Source organism: Psammomys obesus, unplaced genomic scaffold (assembly GCF_907164565.1).
Source record: "Psammomys obesus unplaced genomic scaffold, mPsaObe1.curated_primary_1811, whole genome shotgun sequence".
In the NCBI taxonomy this organism is placed as follows: domain Eukaryota; kingdom Metazoa; phylum Chordata; class Mammalia; order Rodentia; family Muridae; genus Psammomys; species Psammomys obesus.
Window position 1 is genome coordinate 2401108 of NW_026587382.1, and position 20009 is coordinate 2421116.

At 48.1% G+C, this 20009-nt stretch overlaps 1 protein-coding gene across 3 annotated transcripts; it reads left to right on the forward strand.

Moving 5' to 3' along the window:
• The first annotated feature begins 3611 nt into the window (after window positions 1-3611).
• On the forward strand, window positions 3612-19925 carry Tars2 (threonyl-tRNA synthetase 2, mitochondrial). 3 transcript variants are annotated; one of them, XM_055603676.1, is made up of 18 exons: window positions 3612-3865; window positions 4087-4283; window positions 5857-5980; window positions 7750-7874; window positions 8462-8579; window positions 8676-8734; window positions 8973-9051; window positions 10448-10594; window positions 10940-11038; window positions 11437-11654; window positions 12406-12568; window positions 12835-12972; window positions 13141-13218; window positions 17066-17166; window positions 17325-17426; window positions 17586-17658; window positions 18766-18880; window positions 19583-19925. In XM_055603676.1, the coding sequence occupies exons 1-18, from the start codon at window positions 3785-3787 to the stop codon at window positions 19729-19731; spliced, it is 2166 nt and encodes a 721-aa protein (XP_055459651.1). In that variant the 5' UTR covers window positions 3612-3784; the 3' UTR covers window positions 19732-19925. The 3 variants fall into 3 exon arrangements, with proteins under 3 accessions (XP_055459651.1, XP_055459650.1, XP_055459652.1); XM_055603675.1 differs by having other exon boundaries at window positions 3614-3865; window positions 8676-8740; XM_055603677.1 differs by lacking the exons at window positions 3612-3865; window positions 4087-4283; window positions 5857-5980 and adding an exon at window positions 5999-7364 and having other exon boundaries at window positions 8676-8740.
• The last annotated feature ends 84 nt before the right edge of the window (window positions 19926-20009 follow it).

Here is a 20009-nt window from a genome sequence, read left to right on the forward strand (position 1 = left end):
AGGTATCAGAGTTACTTGTGAAAAGAGGAAAACTTTAGCCCCAAAGTTGGGGCATTGGGGGCAGGGCAGGTGAATTCATAGTAGCATATAAAAGGCCCTGGGTGGCCTTCCCCAGCACTAGGAAACAAGACAGGAATTTATTTGTTTAGACATAGTCACCTTGGGGCAGGGTACAAGGAGAATTGGTTTGGGGGTTGTTCCGGTTGCTTTGTGCTTGGGCTTGAACTCAGACCTCATACATACTCAGCACTAAGGTGCATCCAAGCCCCTCCGGTTTTTTGTTTGCTTGTTTTCCTAGTCCCTTTGTTCTCACCTAGGCAGGAGGATAGCAGAATGGGTGGAGGTACTAGAGAGATCCATAGTGACAACCGAGAAACAAAAGCCACAGCTGTTTGTTCATATTTGACTCAAAAGGATGCCGGCTAAAAGTCTACCCTGGACGAGTTTAGGTTCATGGCAAACTAAGTGTTTCTTTCCTGTCTTATTGTGTCTTTATATTCGTAAGATGCTTAAGTCAACTGAGGTGTGGGAGAAAGGACCTGATGCTTCCTTTATTTTTCTTGGGCTGTGAGAATGGGAAGAACATTGACCACAGCCAGTCATCTCTCCCTTCATGTGCTAGAGCCCTTGGTCCCTACATTAGACTCAGATAGAGCAGCTTGTCTTTGCTGAGGGCATTAGATTAGTAAAATAGAAAGATGGCTCCGAGCTAGACCTTCCACAAACATTACTGATGAATCCTTTCTCTGAACCTGACCTCCCAGCACTTGCTTGAGCAGAGTGCTCATTTTTGAGGCTCTGAGCCCCAGTGCCCCCTGGGGGAAGTGGCAAAGACTTCACAGTTTGGCTACCGGTAAGTAGAATTTCCTTCTAAGAACTAAAATGGATTGGGGCCTATGTACTGATCCTATAAATGAAAAGTACTCATTGGAGATAGTTACAAGTAGTTTAAAGGTATAAGCCCAATACCATTACCAAAACTTCGGTCAACTGAGGATGCTTGGTCTAAGAGTAGAAGAGTAGAACGTCTAAGAGACGTTCCTAAAATTTGATTGGGGATCTAGAATACCCTTTATTGAAGATTTCCATTGTACCTCTGTGGATCCCTTATTTGCTTAACCAGTCTGTAGAGGCAAGTTGGGAGCCATCACATTTCTTGACTTTGTCTTGAAAGTGCTTTAGTCTAAAAGTCCTCTTTGGCCACAAGTGCCTGAGTTGTTTCTCCAGAAGGAATAGGAAGCAAACACATGCAGGCAAGCTCCATTATGAGTAATCTGTCCTTAGAGAGGTATTGTGGCAGTGTGAGCAACTCGGGCTGTGGATTTGGACAGACTAGGACTTGGCCTTGAGATCATTTTCCATGGCTTAAAGGGAGCTTAAGAGCACTACTGACCCAGTTGTTCTGGAGTGACTTAGAATTACGAAATAGCACTGCACCTGCCAGGAGTGGGGTGGGCAAGAAAGTTACAGATAATGTTTTCCAGGTAGACTAAAAGGGTAATGTTCCCTGAGGCCAAAGCATGTACTAGGAGAACAAATAATATGTATTGATCCTAGCTGCCTTCCTGGTTACAATGGGAAGGGAATGTGAGGGAACACGACGTTCCTTCCTCCCCTGCAACACAAGTCACAGACATGATGATGTGGTAGCTGATAGGTCAGCATTAGCCCAGTGTGTTGCACACAGTAAATATTGAAGGATGAGTGTAAGGAGCTGTCATTCCAAGGTGGCATTCCTCTGCTCTTAGCAAAGGGACACAGTGGGATAATTTTAAAAATTGTGTCTGAAAGCCGCATCTTTTGAAGTTTCCAGTCGGTACGGGATCAATATTTAACATATCTTGAGCACCTCCCATTTTGTTGCCTGAAGGATGACACTTCCCTGGCTCTGCTACAATGCCACAAGAAAATCTTGGTCTGCCATTGCCGTTCTTTCTCAGTGCTACTTACGAACTGCACGCTGACCACAAGAACACACACACACAATCTTCCTCCCCACAGCCTTTTCTCTTTCTTTTTATTTCAGGATGTCTAACAATATCAGAAGATGGAACCCCAGAGTGGCCCATGACTCCAGTCAGCTGCCCTCCCCAGACAGAACTTTGGGCCTCTCTGGAAGCCTAAGTTGTGCAGCTTTTTCTGACAACTCTTCCACAAGACCCCTTGATCCTATCGCCACTGCAATCTGGGAATGGACTAAATGTCCCCACCTGAGGTGAGGGCCTCATAGCACCTCAACGGGTGCTGACAAGTTCATTTCCCTTTATGCTTCTCCACACAGCTGTGTTTCTGTTTTTGCTATGTAAAGCTAATATAGCTAGCCCTGTGCCAGGATTTAAAAGAAAGGATAAAGGAAGCGAAAGGCTGGGGCGGTAATGAGAGGCAGAGACTTATGTGCGGAACAGAGAACTAGATAGTTGGCTGCCTCTAAGATGATCAGGGGTCTATTGGAGTAAACTATAGAAAGAGTGTGGTATGCTGGAAGAGGGCAAGCTTGGAGTCATCAGCGTTCACTTTTTGACCTTAAACTATCTCCTGTGATTTACTGACTTGTTTGTTTTGTTTTTTCAAGACAGGGTTTCTCTGTGTAGCCTGGCTGTCCTGGGACTCACTCTGTAGACCAGGCTGGCCTCGAACTCGCAGAGATCTGCCTGCCTCTGCGTCCCCAGTGCTGGGATTAAAAGCATGTGCCACCACTGCCCAACTTCTGTGATTTTTAAATTCCACACTTGGGACCAGTAAGATGGCTCAACAGATACAGGTATTTGCTGCCCAAGCCTGGCAACACAACTTAGATCTTAGGACTCATGTAAGGTGAAAGGACAGAACAGGCTCCAGAAAGTTGGCACCTGACTACCACAACTGTGCCACGCAGGCCCACAAAGATATTTCATACGCATGCACGGTAATGCTAGAAATGAAGTTCCATATCTCCAAGAGGTCTTTAAAGTCCCTCTACTGTGACTTCAAAGGATCAAAGGAATGGCCTCCTCAGATAAATCCAGTCTCAGAGTTTTATATCCAATGGGAATAGTGTCTCGCTGCTGCTGATGATCATTATCATATACCACGCACTGAGTTTCGCGGTTTACATAGGATGCACCACGACAATTGGAACAGTTTTTTGTTTTGTGTGTGTGTGTTTGTTGTTGTTGTTTTCCAGAGACAGGGTTTCTTTGTGTAGCACTAGCTATTCTGGAATTCGCCCTGTATACCAGGCTGAACTTGAACTCACAGCCTGCCTCTGCCTCCCGAGTGCTGGAATTAAAGGTTTGCGCCACCACCACCCTGCAGAACAGATAATTTTATTCTTGTTTTATACGTGAGAAGATGGGGATTACAGTTTACCAAAAAACTTAGTTAATGCCAGATCCAGGATTCACACTAGATCTTTAGTTCCAGTGTCTGTGCTCTTGTTTCCCGCCAGCTCTAAAGATGCTTAAGAAACGTTGTGATTAAAGGAAAATGACTAACTTTCATTTTTGTGTTTCTCTCACTCTTGTTCTTAGGAGGTCCGCCCCTGTCCTCAAAGTTGGACTCCTTGCGGCTTCGGGCTTCGGGGCTGCCGGTGTGTGCAACAGCTTCCAGGTTCCGGCCAACCGGAACCTTTCCCAGAGCGACTGCGGCTGTGTGGGACTTGTGTCCGCTGAGTTCCTGGGGGTGGTGCCCGACCAGAGTGGCAGCAACTTGACCCAATAGGAAGGGGTCTTATTGGCTCGGCAGCCAATGAACTTGGTGAGGAAGAGGCGGTGATCTGAGCATGGAGGCAGCGACTTGAGGCAGCATGGGTCTGTGTCTGAGGTGGCGCCGGCTCGGGTTCCCACTCGCAGGGGTCCGCCGTTGCGAACTCCACACAGCGCGTGAGGTACGCAAAGCTCCCAGCATCAGCCCAGCGGAGTCCAAGGATCAGGCTGTCCAGCCTTCCCCGGACCCTGCCGCCCTACTCCAAAATCGAAATGTGCGGTCCCCTTGATTTTCACTCAGTCCCCACCTTAGAACCAACGCTACGCAAACAACCACGAACCCTACCGCCCCCATTCCGGAATAGTGGACCCGAGATGCCTTCTAACGTGCCTTTCTCTTCAGGCCTCTGTGCGAACTCCTCCACACTGGTTGGCAGAGCGATTTGGCCTTTTTGAGGAGCTATGGACCGCTCAGGTGAAAAGGCTAGCAAGTATGGCACAAAAGAAAGCCCAGACTATACTGGTATCACTTCCTGAAGGTCAAAAGGTAGACGCTGTCGCGTGGAACACAACCCCTTACCAGCTGGCCCAGCAAATCAGGTATCAAGCCATCCTCTATCTACAAGAATTATCTTCTTGTCATTTATTTTCTCTGTCCCTCATCTTCTTTTGTTTGTTTACATTTTTATTTTTCTATCAAAGGAGGTCTTTGGGCAGGAAAGGGATTGAATCAGTCATTTAATTGATTGCCATGAAAGCATAAGAACCTGAAACCAGAATTTGATCCTTGCAATCAACATAGTGGAAGGAGACTGTCCCCTGACCGCCACATACACTGTCGCATGTATGCCCCACCCATAAATAAGTAAAATAATAGTTTAAGGTTAAAAATTAAAAAGTATGGTAACGTTTTTGTAATCCCAGCACAGGACAGGCAGAGACAGGCAGATCCCTGCACTGTCTGGCCAGCTAGCTTAGCATGCTGGGGGAACTCCTTGCCAATGAGAGAGCCTGTTTCTAAAACCATGGCTGATGGCTCCCAAGGAAGAATACACACCTACTCCTCCAGAAAAGCATCCTTTTAAAAGAAAAAAAATTTTTTTTTCAGCTGCTTGTGGTGGTTCACACCTTATCATTTTATTTCTGTGTGTGCGTGCAAGCACATCCTTGTCTGATGCTCACATGTGTCTGTGCATGTCCACAGTACACACGTGGAGGCCGAGGAACAACATTTAGGAGTAAGTTCTTTCCTTCCACTGCTTAGATGGCAGAGACTGAACTCAGTTCATCAAGCTTGGCAGCTCACAAACATTGTGGGCACCCCAACTTTGAGCTGTCTTGATCCTTCTCCTCCACTTTCTGGGTTCTGAGATGATAGGTGTGCACCACCATTCTAGTTTACATAGTGCTGGGACTCAAGCCCAGGTCTTCTTGCATGCAGGTCAAGCACTCCGAGTTAGCTCCTCTTCCACCCTTACCTGTTTTTGTTTGTTTGTTTTTAAGTCCAAGCAGATATTTATTTGAGTTTAAAAGAAAAACTGCCAGGGCAGACACGCCATACATCTCAGCAGCTTCCCTGAAGAGAACAGGGAGAGAAAAGGACAAGCCATGCTATTTGAGTTGTCATGGAGGTCATAAAAAGTAAAGAGGCCAAGAAAAATTGCTCCTTTGTAACGCTGGCCACAGATGAGTGATGAGACCCAGCCAAACCTCATGGCGACTGCACTCCATAAACCTCATAAAGACTGCACTCCACCTTCCCTTTATTGAGACGGTCTTATTCTAACCCAGGCTGGCCTTGAACGTAGAGAAAACCTGCTTAAGGCTCCCACGTGCCAGGATTACAGGTGTGAGCCACTGTGCCTAGATAGCCTTTTCTGCCAAGCATGGTGTTACAGACCTGTAATCTCAGCAATTAGGAAGTGGAGACAAAAGATTCAGAGTTCAAGACCAGCCTCGGCCATGTTGCCAGCCCTGTCTTTAAAACAGAGGGGATGGGCTGGGGTGCTTTTTTCTTGAGGATTTGTCTTTATGGTTTCAGAGTCTACCCTTCTGCTATCCATTGGGAAAAAGAAATAGTAGGTTTTATTGCTGTGGAAACATAAGAAAGACAGCAGCCTCTTATCGTGTGGATTGTAGCACTTTCTTCATCATCCTATCTCCTCCACTACAGTTTAACACTGGCTGATACTGCAGTGGCTGCGGAGGTAAATGGGGAACTCTATGATCTGGACCGACCCTTGGAAACAGATTGTTACCTCAGATTTCTGACATTTGATTCCCCAGAGGGCAAAGCGGTAAGTTTCTCCCATAGGGTGAATGCAGTGCCTGTATTAGCTGAAGGAACTTTAAACAGGAAATTCTAATTTTTCTTTTGCCTCAGTTTCTCAATTCGAAACTGGGAAGGAGACTGATCACAGATTATATTGACCATCTGATTATTTCTGACAAAGCCTTGATGAAGGCTTTTACTTAGCATTGGTCGACTAAGTAAATGCCTTGTATGCTAGTGAAAGGGGAGAATACTCTGAGAAACAGGATAGTGTGCTGATTCACCCTCCTCAGATCTTGAGTGCATACAGTGTAAGCCATCTGTGATGTGTACTCAGTTCTCATAGGTTCCATAACTGAAGGCAAAACCTAGGGGCCTTCTGCTTTGCTTATTTCATGTCAGCTCAAATATCATAGACTTTGTTTATTAGAATCCAGAGAAAATGAATTTCTTTTCTCATGTAAATGTAAATAGTGAACAAATCCAAGAATAGTTCCATTACAGTTGATTCTTGGAACAAGAAAAAAAAAAATGGCACTAAGAGGCAAAACAGAAGGCTGGGATAGCTAATGGGTGAGGTCCTGCTTTGTAGCAACACACACACAGACAATAACAGCAGCAAAACAACTCTAAAGAACTTCTGTTTGCTTTTTGTTTGGTTGGTTTTCTGTTCTGTTTTGTTTTGTGTTCTGTTTGGTTGGTTTGGTTTTGTTTTTTTGTGGGTTTTTTTTGTTTGTTTGTTTTTTGTTTTGTTTGTTTTTCAAGACAGAGTTTCTCTGTGTAGCCTTGCCTGTTCTAGACTTGCTTTGTAGACCAGGCTGGCATCAAACTCACAGAGATCCACCTGCCTCTGCCTCCCTAAGTACTGGGATTACAGGTACGCGCCACCATGCCCAGTTCTGTTTTGTTTTTGTTGTTGTTGTTTTGTTTTTAATTTTGTTCTTGTTCTTGTTTTCGTTCTTTTAAGACAGTGTCTTGCTGTGTAGCCCAGGTTCAACCTCCAACCAGAACTTTCCCACCAGCCAGAACATTCAGTGAGGAACCATGTTTTTATAAGGTCACAGGAGCTTACAGGAACAGCATAGAAGGCCAGTGGCCTCCTGCCTCTGTGGCCCTGGTCCAGGAGACACTGCGGACATGTAGGGTGAACCCACACCTCCTCTCAGCAGAAGAAGAAACACTGCTGACCTTCTGCTTTCTTTTAAGCTCTTTTATTTTATTTGGGGCTGGAGAGGTGGCTCAGCAGTTTAAAGCACTGGCTGCTCTTCTAGAGGGCCTGGGTTCAATTTCCAGCGCCCACATGGCAGCTCACTCCTTCTGAGACTCCAGTTCCAGGGGATTCATGGCACCAGGCCTGCATGTGGTGCACAAGCCTGTGCAGGAAGGCAAAACACCCACACACAAAAAAGGTAAAATAGGTAAATCTTTTTATATATATATATATATATTTTTTTTTTTTTTTGTGTACATGTGATTACCTTCATGTTTGTGCATGTCTACATGCGTGCCTAGTGCCTATAGAGTCTAGAAGAGGGTATCAGGATTCCAGGTGGTTGTGAGCCGCCTGACATGGGTACTGGGAACTAAACTCGGGTCCTCTGCATGAACAAGTGTTTTGACCATTTAAAACAACTTTTTCCTATTTACAGACATCATCCTCACACATGTAGGCTATCCATTTTGTGGCAGCCGATCTTAGAACAACCATAGCAGCTTCCCCACCAGGCTCTCTGAGGAAAGCACAGAGCTGGGGCTTAAATGAGAGGAGCTCAGACCTTGTTCTTGTGCCTCCAGGTGTTCTGGCACTCGAGCGCCCACGTTCTGGGTGCAGCCGCTGAACAACATCTGGGTGCTGTTCTCTGCCGAGGTCCAAGTACAGAATCTGGCTTTTACCACGATTTCTTCCTGGGGAATGAGCGGTGAGCAGTCCAAGGAAGGAGATTGATTCTGGTGTGGTGTCTGGGGTCTCAGGGAAAGCTCAGTTCAGAGGAGAAGCTGAAGAGGTCTTGTAGGTACCAAGCAGAAACTTATATCCCTTCTCCAGTAGGTCTCTCTTCTGACCTAGAAACTCACCTTTTCTAGTCTTCATGACTTCAGGTGTTACTTCATCCCTCATTACTCTTGTAATTTTGTTTATCCATCTTCCCTTCTCTCAACACACATACTCCCTCTCCCTCCCTCTCCCCATCTTTCTCTCTCCTTCCCTTCCTCCCTCTCTGCTTTTCTCATTTTGTAGCCCAGGCTGGTCTTAAACTCATGATCCCCCTGCCTTGCCTATAGATTGCTTACCAAGGATGAGCAAGAGCCTGGCTTCAATCCCCTGTAACACACACACACACACACACACACACACACACACACACACACAATCTATGCTTATGTCTTAAGAGTTTTTCTTTCTGTGTAATGATAGATCTGTCAAAAGACAGGACTTTATACCCTAGCTAGCGTGTCATCACTCAGGGCTTGTCTCTGAAGAAACAAGCCAGCAGACTCCCTTTTCCAGGACAATCCGCAGCTCAGAGTTGCCCATTTTGGAGCGGATTTGCCAGGAGATCATAGCTGCTGCACAACCTTTTCGAAGGCTAGAGGCTTCCCGGGATCAGCTTCGCCAGCTCTTCAGGGTGAGCTGGCAGTGCAAGAGGAATCTGATAAGGCTGGAAGGAAAGGATAATTGCCAGGATGGCCTTGCCGTTTCATGCCTCCTTTCTGCCTTCTAGGAGAACCACTTCAAGCTTCATCTGATGGAGGAGAAAGGGACTGGCCCAGCAGCAACAGTGTACGCGTGAGTGAAGGGGCCTCTGAGAAGGCCAGAGCCGCCGTACAGGGAGGGTGGTGGCAGACGGCCTCTATTGCTCCAGAAAAAGAAATGGGAAGAGGAATTTGCTTTGGTCTGTCGTTCTCTGTCAGCAAACAGTTCCTTCCTCAGCACTTCTTCATTCTGTCAGTAGAAGCCTCAAAACAGAGAAAAGTGAGCAGGAGAAGCTGGGAAGCGCTAACTGGTCTCTTCATCTCAGGTGTGGCACGTCGGTTGACCTTTGCCAGGGCCCTCATCTTCGGCACACCGGACAGATAGGAGCACTGAAGCTGCTGACGGTGAGTTGTGGGTGATTAGGGTGATACTCCTGTGTTCACAGGCGAGAGCTGGAGAGTAGAAAGGGTGGTCCTGTCCTAGCCCCTTCTCTGCTCTCATGCTAATGTGGGAATCTAGGAAAAAGAGTTTTCTCCATTCTGGAACCCCAAAGTTTCATGGCAGATACTGGAGCCCCTGCCAGAGTCCAGAATTCAATTTAGAGTCCCTACTCCAGTTCTGCATTAAGGGAAGTAAAACAAGAGATCAGGGGCATTTTAGACAGGTTCATATGGGGAAGCACATATCCAGGAGGATGGGTGACACTGTGACAGATACTGGGGAGAGCACCCAGGCAAGGGTGTGCCTTCCAAGAAAGTGCTGTTCCTAGACCTCGTGCTCCTGAGTTGGGTGGAAGGTAGCAAGAGTCAGGCAGGTGTGCAGGAAAAACCTCCCATGAGCAGCCATCCTCATTCTGCCACTAATGAGCTGTGCAGCTTTGGCCAAATCTCCTTACCTGTTGCTTCTGTCTATAAAACGAGCATGACTAATCCTACCACTGGTAAAGCCACACCATAGAAGCAAAGCCAGCTAGCAAGGAGAGAGTATGTAAGGGACAGGCTATAAAATGTCAGTTCTTTCAAGGCAAGCATGCTAGTACATGCGTGTGACCCAGCACCGGGGAAATGGAGGTGGGAAGATTAGGAGTTCCAGGTTATCCTTGAGTGATACAGCAAGTCTGAGGTCAGCTTTGACAGCCTGAGACCCCATTTTAAAAACAACAGCGAAGGTTCTTTCTTATTAATACTGGGGGGAGGGTTGCTTTTTGGTTGATATGATTTTGTTTTGTTTTGTTTGAGACAGGGTTTCTCTGTATAACCCTGCCTGTCCTGGAACTCACTCTATAGACCAGGCTAACTTTGAACTCAGAGATCCTCCTGCCTCTGCCTTCCGAGTGCTGGGATTAAAGGTGTGCGCCACCATGTCCAGTCTTAAGAATACTATTAAAGAGCAAGTAGGGAAATTTGAGTTTCCTGTGGTTAGTCATATAGAAGACTGACTTTTCTAGTAGCTGTGTGGAATATTGATAGGGATTGGTGGGCAGGCTGACATTTGACTGTCTAGTTTTTCTCCTGAGCAGTCATTAATTAGGAGGTGGAACTAGATGTAGAGAGCAGGGGTCCTGGGGGTAGTGAGAGTGTAGAGAACAAGCTGGCTGTGTGAACTTGAGAGAACTTACCATGATGCAGATAATCCAGGGAGCAAGGTGCCATCCCACTGTGCCGATGGTAGGAGACACACTGAGAGATGAGCTGATGTTCAGGTGGTGACCTCTTTCGGGAGAGTGTCATAGACTTTACAGGAAGGTTGGTGCCTCCGGTCCTCCTCATCATCCCTTTGACTCCCTCTGCCCTCTCACAGAACTCCTCAGCCTTGTGGAGGTCCTCAGGAGCACCAGCGGCACTGCAGAGAATATGGGGAATTTCCTTCCCCAAGGCAGAGTTACTGAAGAACTGGGAAGCACGAAGGGAGGAAGCAGAGTTAAGAGATCACAGACGCATCGGGAAGGTACAGGGCCCAGAAAAGCGGGAAGGGCAGTAGTGAGGTGAAAGGTGAAGGAGTGTGAGGCGTCTTTTGTTGTTTTTTTTGTCTTGGCTTGTCTCAGTTTTTAATTTTTAGACAGGTCTGATGTAGCCTGGGCTGGCTCCTGCTTGAGCTGAGAATACCCTAAACTTCTGACCTTCCTACCTCCACCTCTCAAGTACAGGAAGGACAGGTTCAGACAGCAGGCCTGGCCAAAGAATGGACTGAATTTGCCGGAAGATTCACTCAACAGAGGGAGCAGCTCTGTCACTTGCTTTTGTAATTCCAGAGCCCTCCCTCCTTGATTGACAGGTGACATTCTTTCCCCAGGAACAGGAGCTCTTCTTCTTCCATGAGCTGAGCCCTGGGAGCTGCTTTTTCCTGCCACGAGGGACAAGAGTCTATAATGCCCTGGTGGCTTTCATCAGGGTAAGGAGGAGCAAGTTCCAGGGAAAGGAGCAGAGGCCAAGGTGTTTTCGTTCAGCTCAAGCATGGTGGCATGTGCCTATAGTCCCAGCACAAAGACACTAAGGCAGACGATCATGAGTTTGAGGGCAGCCTGAGTCACATAGCCAGATCCTGTCTTAAAGGAAAAAAGGGGAGTAGGGATTGAGAGCATTGGCCTTGTGGAGCCCTGTAACTCTTCACAGGCTATTACTGTTGTGTGGTCTGCAGTAACACAGCTTACCGAATGGTCATGGCATTTAATAGCTTGCGGCTTTGGGGCTTTGGTCAGCATGGTCTGAGCCCCCGGGAGAACCAAGAACCACAAAGCTCTCCTCCCCTTCTAGTTACATTGACTTTTGATGTCTGTGTCTACCTTCCAGGCTGAGTATGCCCGCCGTGGTTTCTCAGAGGTGAAGACCCCCATGCTGTTTTCCACAAAACTCTGGGAGCAGTCAGGGCACTGGGAGCATTACAGGGCAGACATGTTTTCCCTGAAGCCCCCAAGCACTGACGTTGTCGACAGCTCCCAGAGTGGCCACCCTGCCAGGTGTCCCAAAGACATGCTTGCTCTCAAGCCCATGAACTGCCCTGCACACTGGTGAGTTGGGAACCAGGATAACAGGTCACAAAAGCGACCTGTTTGTAAAGTAATAGAAAGTACCTTGGAGTCAAGCACTTGGGAGGCAGAGGCAGGCAGATCTCTGAGTTCTAGGACAGCCAGGGCTACACAGAGAAACCCTATCTCAAAAAAAAAAAAAGAAGAAGAAGAAGAAAAGAAAGTAGAATATTGAGGCATCTAATTTGGGCTTTGAATCTACCTCCAGTAGATTTAAGTTTACCTAAGTGAATTTTGGGAAATTGTTCCATTTCTTGGGCCTTTATGTCCTTAGGCATTGTCAAGGCTCTGGACCCATCACAGAATACGGACACACTAAATGATGTTTACTATTGTGTGATTGAGAGTTCAACTTTTTTTCCCTAGATAGGGTCTCACTATGCAGCCCTGGCTGGCCCCAGACTCACTACACAGACTAGGCTGGCCTCAAACTCACAGAGACCCAGTTGTCTCTGCCTGGTGGTAATAAAGGCATGTACCACCATGCCATGCTCAAAATTTGACTTTTGACCTCACAGTAATGATAGGACTGACAAGATTCAGTGGGAGAGCATGTTAAGAGGGAAAGAGTGATAGCTGGTATTACAGAGAAAATGGGTAATCGGTGCTAGGCATGGTGGCACATAGCTGTAATCTCGGAACTGGAGAGGTCAGTCTAGGCTACATAACAAGTTCTAGGTCATCCAGGGCTCATTTTCCCTATATCCCTAACCTTTTCCCATCCCAACTTCAGCCTGATGTTTGCTCACCGGCCCAGATCCTGGCGGGAACTGCCTGTGCGGCTGGCTGATTTCGGAGTCCTGCATCGGGCAGAGGCTTCCGGCAGCCTGGGAGGATTGACACGGCTGTGGTGCTTCCAGCAGGATGATGCTCACATCTTCTGTGCACCCAATCAGGTGGCTTTCCTTGTTCTTCAAAAGTGTCAACTTCTTTTGCCTTAAAGACAGAATCTCATGTAGTCCAGGCTGGCCTCAAACTGTATAGCTGAAGATGTCACGTCTGGTCCTCCTGCCTCACCTCCTGATCGATAAGATTTCTGGTGTGTGCTACCATACCTTTTTACTGTAGTGTAGCTACCTTCCCCTCTTGTTTTCCCCAAAACTACCCATCACCTCAGATTTCTAGTTGGCAGACAGCTAACATCCTGACTTCCTGTCTCTAGCTGGGAGCAGAGATCCGGGGCTGCCTGGATTTTCTCCGATCTGTTTATGCTGTTCTTGGTTTTTCCTTCCACCTGGCTTTATCTACTCGACCATCTGACTTCCTAGGGGAGCCTCACCTGTGGGACCAGGCTGAGCAGGTAAGAGAAAGGGAAGCAAGGCAGATAAACCAGTCCCCAGTGGAGAGGCAGGGAATGCTGTAGCCAGGGTCCTCAGATAAAGACATAAACTATGGGTGTTAGTTCTCAAAGACCAGCAGCTTGCCTTGCTCATTAGTCTCCTGACAGTCCTCATCTGTTCTCTCTAAGGTCCTACAACAAGCCTTGGAGGAATTTGGAGAACCCTGGGACCTTAACCCTGGAGATGGTGCTTTCTATGGGCCTAAGGCAAGCTGGAACCACACTTGAGAGTTGTATTTAGTTATCTTGTTTTATTAAGTTGTATCTACAAAAAATTACTGTAAAACTTCTGTGGGAGCCAGGTAGTGGTGGTGCATGCATTTAATCCTAGCACTTGGGAGGCAGAGGCAGGTGGGTCTCTGAGTTCCAGGTCAGCCTGATCTACAGATAGAGTTCCAGAACAGCCAGAGCTACACAGAGAAACCCTGTCTGGAAAATCTAACAGTAACTTGTGCAGGATATAAAAGAGAAGAGTACGTCTCTGCCCTTGTGGAGCTGGAGTGTCATGAGGGCTGTAGTAGGTAAACAGGCCCTGTCAGCACAGGAGAGCTGAGCTGTGTAGCTGTTATGAGAGTGCAGTGGGGAATAGCAGTACTCACAGGCTATGAAAGGCCTTCTGCAGGGACAGTTTCCAATCAGCATGTGAGGAGCCCTCCCTGGGAGGGAGAACTGTAGGCAGAGGTTGGAGGATGGGGTGAAAATCTGCATAGCAAGTTAGAATAAATGAAAAAGTAGAGGGCAAAAAGGACTTGGTCCAGGTCTGCTGAATGTAGGCAGAAAGCTGCTAGGAGCTTGCTGTGGGCACTAGCCTGTCATTGTAGCTGCTTGGGAGGCTCAGGATGGATCACTGGAGCCCTGGAATTTGTCAACCAGGGTAACACAAAGACCTCATCTCCAAATCAGGGCAGTAGGAGTAAGGGTTGGTGTAGAGCAGCTTGCCAGGTTGCACAGGCTCTGGGTCTGATCCCCAGCGCCACAGGAAAACACAAGGGTGAGCTATGAGGTTGCCGGGTGAGCTTACATGGGTCATACCTGTCTTGTTTTCTCAGGACACAGACTGGTTTGGAACTTTCTGTGTAGCTAGTCTGCCTTCCAACTTGCCCTCCTGCCCCCACCTTTGGGCACCCGGGTTACAGGTGTGCCTCACCACACCCAGCTTGGCTTTTGGGTTCGTTCAGTTTTGTTTTGTTTTTAGGGTTTTTTATTTGTATTGTTCTTTTTAAAGATTTTTTTCTTTCTGGGGATTGGGGAGATTGCACAAAAGTTAAAGCACTTACTGCTTTTGCAGAGGACCCGAGTTCATTTCCAAACACCCCTGTGTTGCCCTACAACCATACATCCTGAGTCCAGTTCAGGGGGTTGAGTGTCCTCTTCTGACCTCCACAGGCACCAGCTATGCATGTGGTGCGGATCAAACACACATCCACAAAAATAAAGATGAGCCAGGTGTGGTGGCTCACGCCTGTGATCCCAGCCCTCAGGGAGCCAGATGCGGTGGACCTCTGTGAGTCTGAGGCCTGCCTGGTCCAGAACAGTTCAGGTTACACAGAGAAACCCTGTCTTGGGGAAAAAAAGATTTTTTTTTTTTAAACTTACCTGTAACCAGGCATAGTGGCACATACCTTTAGTCCCAGTGGCAGAGGCGGATGGACCTCTGAGTTCAAGACTAACCTGGTCTAGTTCTAGGCTAGTGGGGACTACACAGTTGAGACCTTGTCTCAAAAACAACTGTGGAACGTGCACGGTGGGAGGCAAGAACCTGTGCCCAAAGCTGTCCTCTGCCTTCCGCATTCTCACCCCATACCCATGTACATACAAAGTAAAAAAATGTTAAAATTTTTCAAAACATAGGAAGTAAGGCAGTGGTGGCAAACACCTTTAATCCCAGCCCTCGGGAAGCAGAGGCAGGTGAGTTCGAGACCAGCCTAGTCTACAAAGCCAATTCCAGGGCAGCTAAGGCTACCCAGAGAAACCCTGTCTCGAAAAACCAAAATGTGTGTGTGTGATGAAGACTCTTGGTGCACACATATGACTGAAACACTCTCAAGACCAAGACAGGAGGATCTTGAGTTCAACACCAGCCTGAATCATATAACAAGAACTTGCTTCAAAATACCAGGGGAAAAAAGAATTTTGTCTCTTAAAAAGTCAAAATTAGGGGCCTTACATGGTGATTGCCTTAATCCTAGAATTTTAATCTTACAAGATAGATTCGAGCAGATCTCTGTGAGTTTGAGGCTAGCCTGGCCTATATGTTGAGTTCCAAACCAGCCAGGGCTACATAGTGAGACTCTGCCTCAAAAAATTAAATTAAAAAAAAAAAAAGGTCAGAGTTGGGCTCATCTCAGTTGGAGATAGCTCAGTGGCTAAGAGCACCTGCTGCTTTTGCAGAGGACTTGGGATTGATGCCCAGCACTCACATCAGGCAGTTCATATCTGCCTAACTGCAGTGCCAAGGGATCTGGCACTCTCTCCCAGCCTCCATGGGCACACAAACACAAGTGGCATTCTCTACACAGACACACACTTAGAATAAAGATAATAAATCTTTTTTCGTTTGTTTGTATTTTGAGAGAGGGTTTCTCTGTGTAGTCTAGGCTGTTCTGAAACTCTGTAGATGAGGCTGGCCTCACACAGAGGTCTACCTGCCTCTGCCTCCTGGGTGCTAGAATCAAAAGTGAGTGCCACTGCTGTCCAGCAAGATACTGTTTTGTTAAAAGGTGCCTGGAGAGATGGTTCTGTGTTAGGAGGGTTTGTTGTCAAACATGAGGACCTGCGTTTGGAGCCCAGCATCCGCTTAACAAGCTCCTGCTGGCCTCATGGATGCCCTAACCCCAGCGTTGTGGAGTTTAGAGACAGGAAGATTACTGGGGCTTGCTAGGTGCCAACCCAGTGGGGAGAAAAGCTCCAGGTTTAGGGAGAGAGCCTGCTGCTGTGCTCATATGCTCTTGATAAAAGCAACTTACAGGAGAAAGGGTCTATTCTGGCTCACAGTTCAGGGTACAGCTGACCCGCAGCAGCTGGCCTCAGTGTACCCACGATCAGGAACAAAGAGCAGTGGATGGGTCCGGTACTTACCTTAGGTTCTCCATTTTATACAATCCAGGACGACGTCATGGGAAGTGGCCCACACAGTTAGTTAACCTAATCAAGATAATCTCCAACAAGCATGCTCAGAGGTCTGTCTCCTAGGTGAGTCTAGGTCCTGTCAAGTTGACCCTTGACACTAACCATTACCCTGCCTCAAGGGAATGAGGCCAGAGACCAGTAGACACACAGACACAGACACACAGAGCCACCAGACACACATACTTCTCTAGCCTCATGCGCATGTGTATGTGCAGGCACACACTTAACAATTAAATGTCTCGTAGTTGGCAGAGGGAGCTGGAGTTCCAGAGCAGTTGCAACTACATAAGACTGCTGCCCCCCCCAAAAAAAAAATTTTTTTTAATAAAAGAAAACTATGGCTAAGAGGGCAAAGAGTTTGAAAATCCCTAAGGAGAACAAAGCAAAGGGGATTGCAGTTGGACCAGTTGAATCTTGAGACCGATTTCCATAGAGGCTTCAATCTCTGCTTTGGCTTTTGTGGCATGTGACATGTTAGGTGTCACTGAGCTTACTGCAGGGTTAAGGATGAAGGAGAAGAGAAGACTAGCAGGGGAGGGTTTACCACATCGATCTGACAGCAAAACGAGAGGCATGAGGGGAACGAGAAAATACTACAGCCGAATCTGGCAGTAAATGGGGGGGTGGGCCAACAGCTAGGAGAAAGGAGCGGCAAGGCCAGTAATAGGATGGTCAGTTCCAGGGAAGCAGCCGGGCTGAGTGATGGACTCAGAAGTGCAGCCACGGAGGGAGATGGCAGCGTGTGGTGTGGCGTAGCTGTAGGTCTCAGGGCCCTCACCGAGTGGAGAGGAGGGAAGGAGCACGGACCGTCGGGGTGGCATGACTCTCCGTATGGCCTGGGGCCTGGGCAGAGAAGAGCTGGCTGCTGAAGGCTGTGCGAGCTATTGGGTCTGGTGTCTGTCGCCCCTCCCCATCTCTTCTCCAGATTGATGTGCACCTCCACGACGCCCTCGGTCGGCCCCACCAGTGTGGAACCATCCAGCTTGACTTCCAGCTGCCTCGGAGATTCAATCTTCAATACAAGGGGTACAGACCCCCTCAGCCCTCCTTCCACTTTTGACTGCTCCCCAAACTAACCCCCTCCACACCCTACTCATCAGGGAGACTCCTTACTGACCGGAAGGTGATTTGGAGTGCTCAGTCTGGCACTCCGCCATGTCACTCACTCCTTTTTTCCTTCCAAGGCAGGCGGGGGCCCTTGAATGCCCTGTCCTTATTCACCGGGCAGTGCTTGGCTCCGTGGAAAGGCTGTTGGGAGTGCTGGCAGAAAGCTGCGGGGGGAAATGGTGAGTCACCGCACACTGGAGTTCCGCTCTGTCCTCCAGCCAGATAGTTCCTGACCTTCTTACCTGTCTGTTTCCTCCTCAGATCTCACTGGAGCTACACCTAAGCCTAATGGCTAAAGCCAAAATGAGTAATTTCCTGCTCCTGTTTCCTCCCAACAGGCCCCTGTGGCTATCCCCATTCCAGGTAGTGGTCATCCCTGTGGGGACAGAGCAAGAGGAATATGCCAGGCAGGTGAGTTGGGAGCAAGGAGAAGAGCAAAATCAGCAAGAGCAGGGTACCTGACACCATCCTGGTCAAGAAGAGGCTGGGGGGTGGGGTGGGGGGGGCGTGAAAGCCCTGTGTGCTGAACATTCTCCCTCTAAAAAGTGAAACCACTTCCTGCCTCGTAGAGAAGTGTGAGAAGCAGACTGATCAATAGATACTTAGCATTGCCAACAGAGCACTTTGAACAAGACTGGCCTTATCTAAATGTTGGTTTATTTCTCCCTTCTGAAGAGAACTGATGGCCAGCTATAGTAGCATACAGACCACCAGTACATTTGAAGCTGAGGCAGAAGGGTCACAAATTTGAATCAAGAAACCAGGGGCTAAAGAGATGGTTAAGAGCACTGACTGCTCTTCCAGAGGACCTGGGTTCTTCATTTGCCAGCACCCACATGGCAGCTCACACCTGTCTGTAATTCCAAAATCTGACACCTTCGCACAGACAGACATGCAGGACAAACACCAATGCACATAAAAATAATTTACAAAAATTAGGGGTGAGCCTAAAGATGTAGGCCAATGAGTATTTACCGAGGGTACACTAGCAATGATTCGGTCCCCAGTCAGGCGCGTGCCCATAGTCCTTACACTCGAGGGAAGCAGGAGCAGCAGAACAGTGTTTGTGCATGCGTTCATAGCTTCAAATGCGTGAGGTTGTCTTCTTTAAAAATTAAGACTATGTGGATGGGATGGGGGTAGTAGCACACACATTTAATCCCAGCACTTGGGAGGCAGAGGCAGCCTGTTCTACAGAGGTTCCAGGACAGCCAGGGTGGTTATACAAAGAACAAAAAGAAACAAAAACTAATGTGGACAGTCCTAGAGTTCAGCAGCTGGCTGGCTGGCTGACAGCAGGCTGAGCCCAGAGAATAACTGAGGGTTGGTCTTCCGTGTAAGCACATAGAGGGTTTTATGGGGTCAGAGATGGGAAGGCCTCAGTGTCAGAGAAGAGGCAGACACAAGGCAAACACCTGAGAGTAGGGTGCGGCGAGACAGGCATCTGAGGAGGAATAGTGGCCAACTCTCTGTAGCTGCTTCCATTAAAGTTTACTCGTCTCCAAATCTATGTCCCAGGTACAACAGTGCCTGCAGGCTGCAGGGCTCATCGGTGATCTCGATGCTGATCCTGGACTGACCCTCAGCCGGAGAGTCCGCCGGGCCCAGCTTGCCCACTACAATTTTCAGTTTGGTAAGAGAGGGTTAGACTTACACCGCAGAGCTCCAAGCTCTACCTTCTCTGTAGTAAATCTGTTGTTTGGCTTTGTGTATGTTGGATTAATTGGGACTCGTTAACTGGGCTTGTTAGGAGCTTGGCTAATCTGTCTTCCTTCCATTGCTCCTTCACACAACCGCCTCCATCCCTCAGAACAGTTTTCTTCTCATTAACCCTACCTAGATGTTTCTGTTAATTAACCAGGCCAGCCTCAGAGAAGCAGGGACAGGAGAGGGTTAAAAAGGCATCAGCAACAGAAACTTCCCAGCCAGACCGCCTGACTGGGGATCACACATGCCTGTTGCCTTGCCAACACTGAGAGCATGCTGTGCCACAGCCCCACCTCTGCCGTTGTCCCCTTCCCGTATTGTACCCATCCCCCCAGGTCACACACATGGTTTTGTGTGTAGCTCTCCATCTGTCTGTCTTTGACTGACTCTGGTCTCTCCCAGCTCTGCGCTCCTGACCTACAGTGATAAGGCAAGTAGAGCCTGTACCATGTCCTTATCTCCTTAGAATGGATGACAGCAGCTAAATACTAAACATGCACTTCTGTAGCCATGTCTAGGCTCTGCTTCCATCCTCCTACAGAGTCAGACTTTGAAATTTCTGCAAAGCAAAAGCAAACAGCCCAGAGGGTGAGTTTGTCCTAGGTTGCACGTCTTCCTCTTCCTGCAGTGGTTGGCCAGAGAGAGCAGAGCCGAAGAACCGTGAACGTACGGACTCGAGACAACCGACAGTTGGGGGAGCGAGGCTTGGCCGAGGCTGTGCAGAGACTGTTGGAGTTACAGGACTCCAGGGTCCCCAATGCGGAAGAAGTGTTCTGACTTCTATTCCCTGCTGAGCTGTGGACTGGTGAGAGCTGTCCATCCTTAGCACAGGAGACTCCCCTCACCTGGCAGCCCAGCATATCCCTGAGTCCTCATAACTGCTCTCCTGGAAATAGACTTGGTGAGGAATTCCCCACAGGAAGGAACACTGTGCTTGAATAGAAGGAGAATAAAAAATAAACTTAAGCTGAGGCTGTGTGTTCATCTGATTCTGAATGAGACCGGGTTCTGCTCTGCCTTCCTCTGTCCCAGAGCTGAGGCCTTGAAAGGGATAC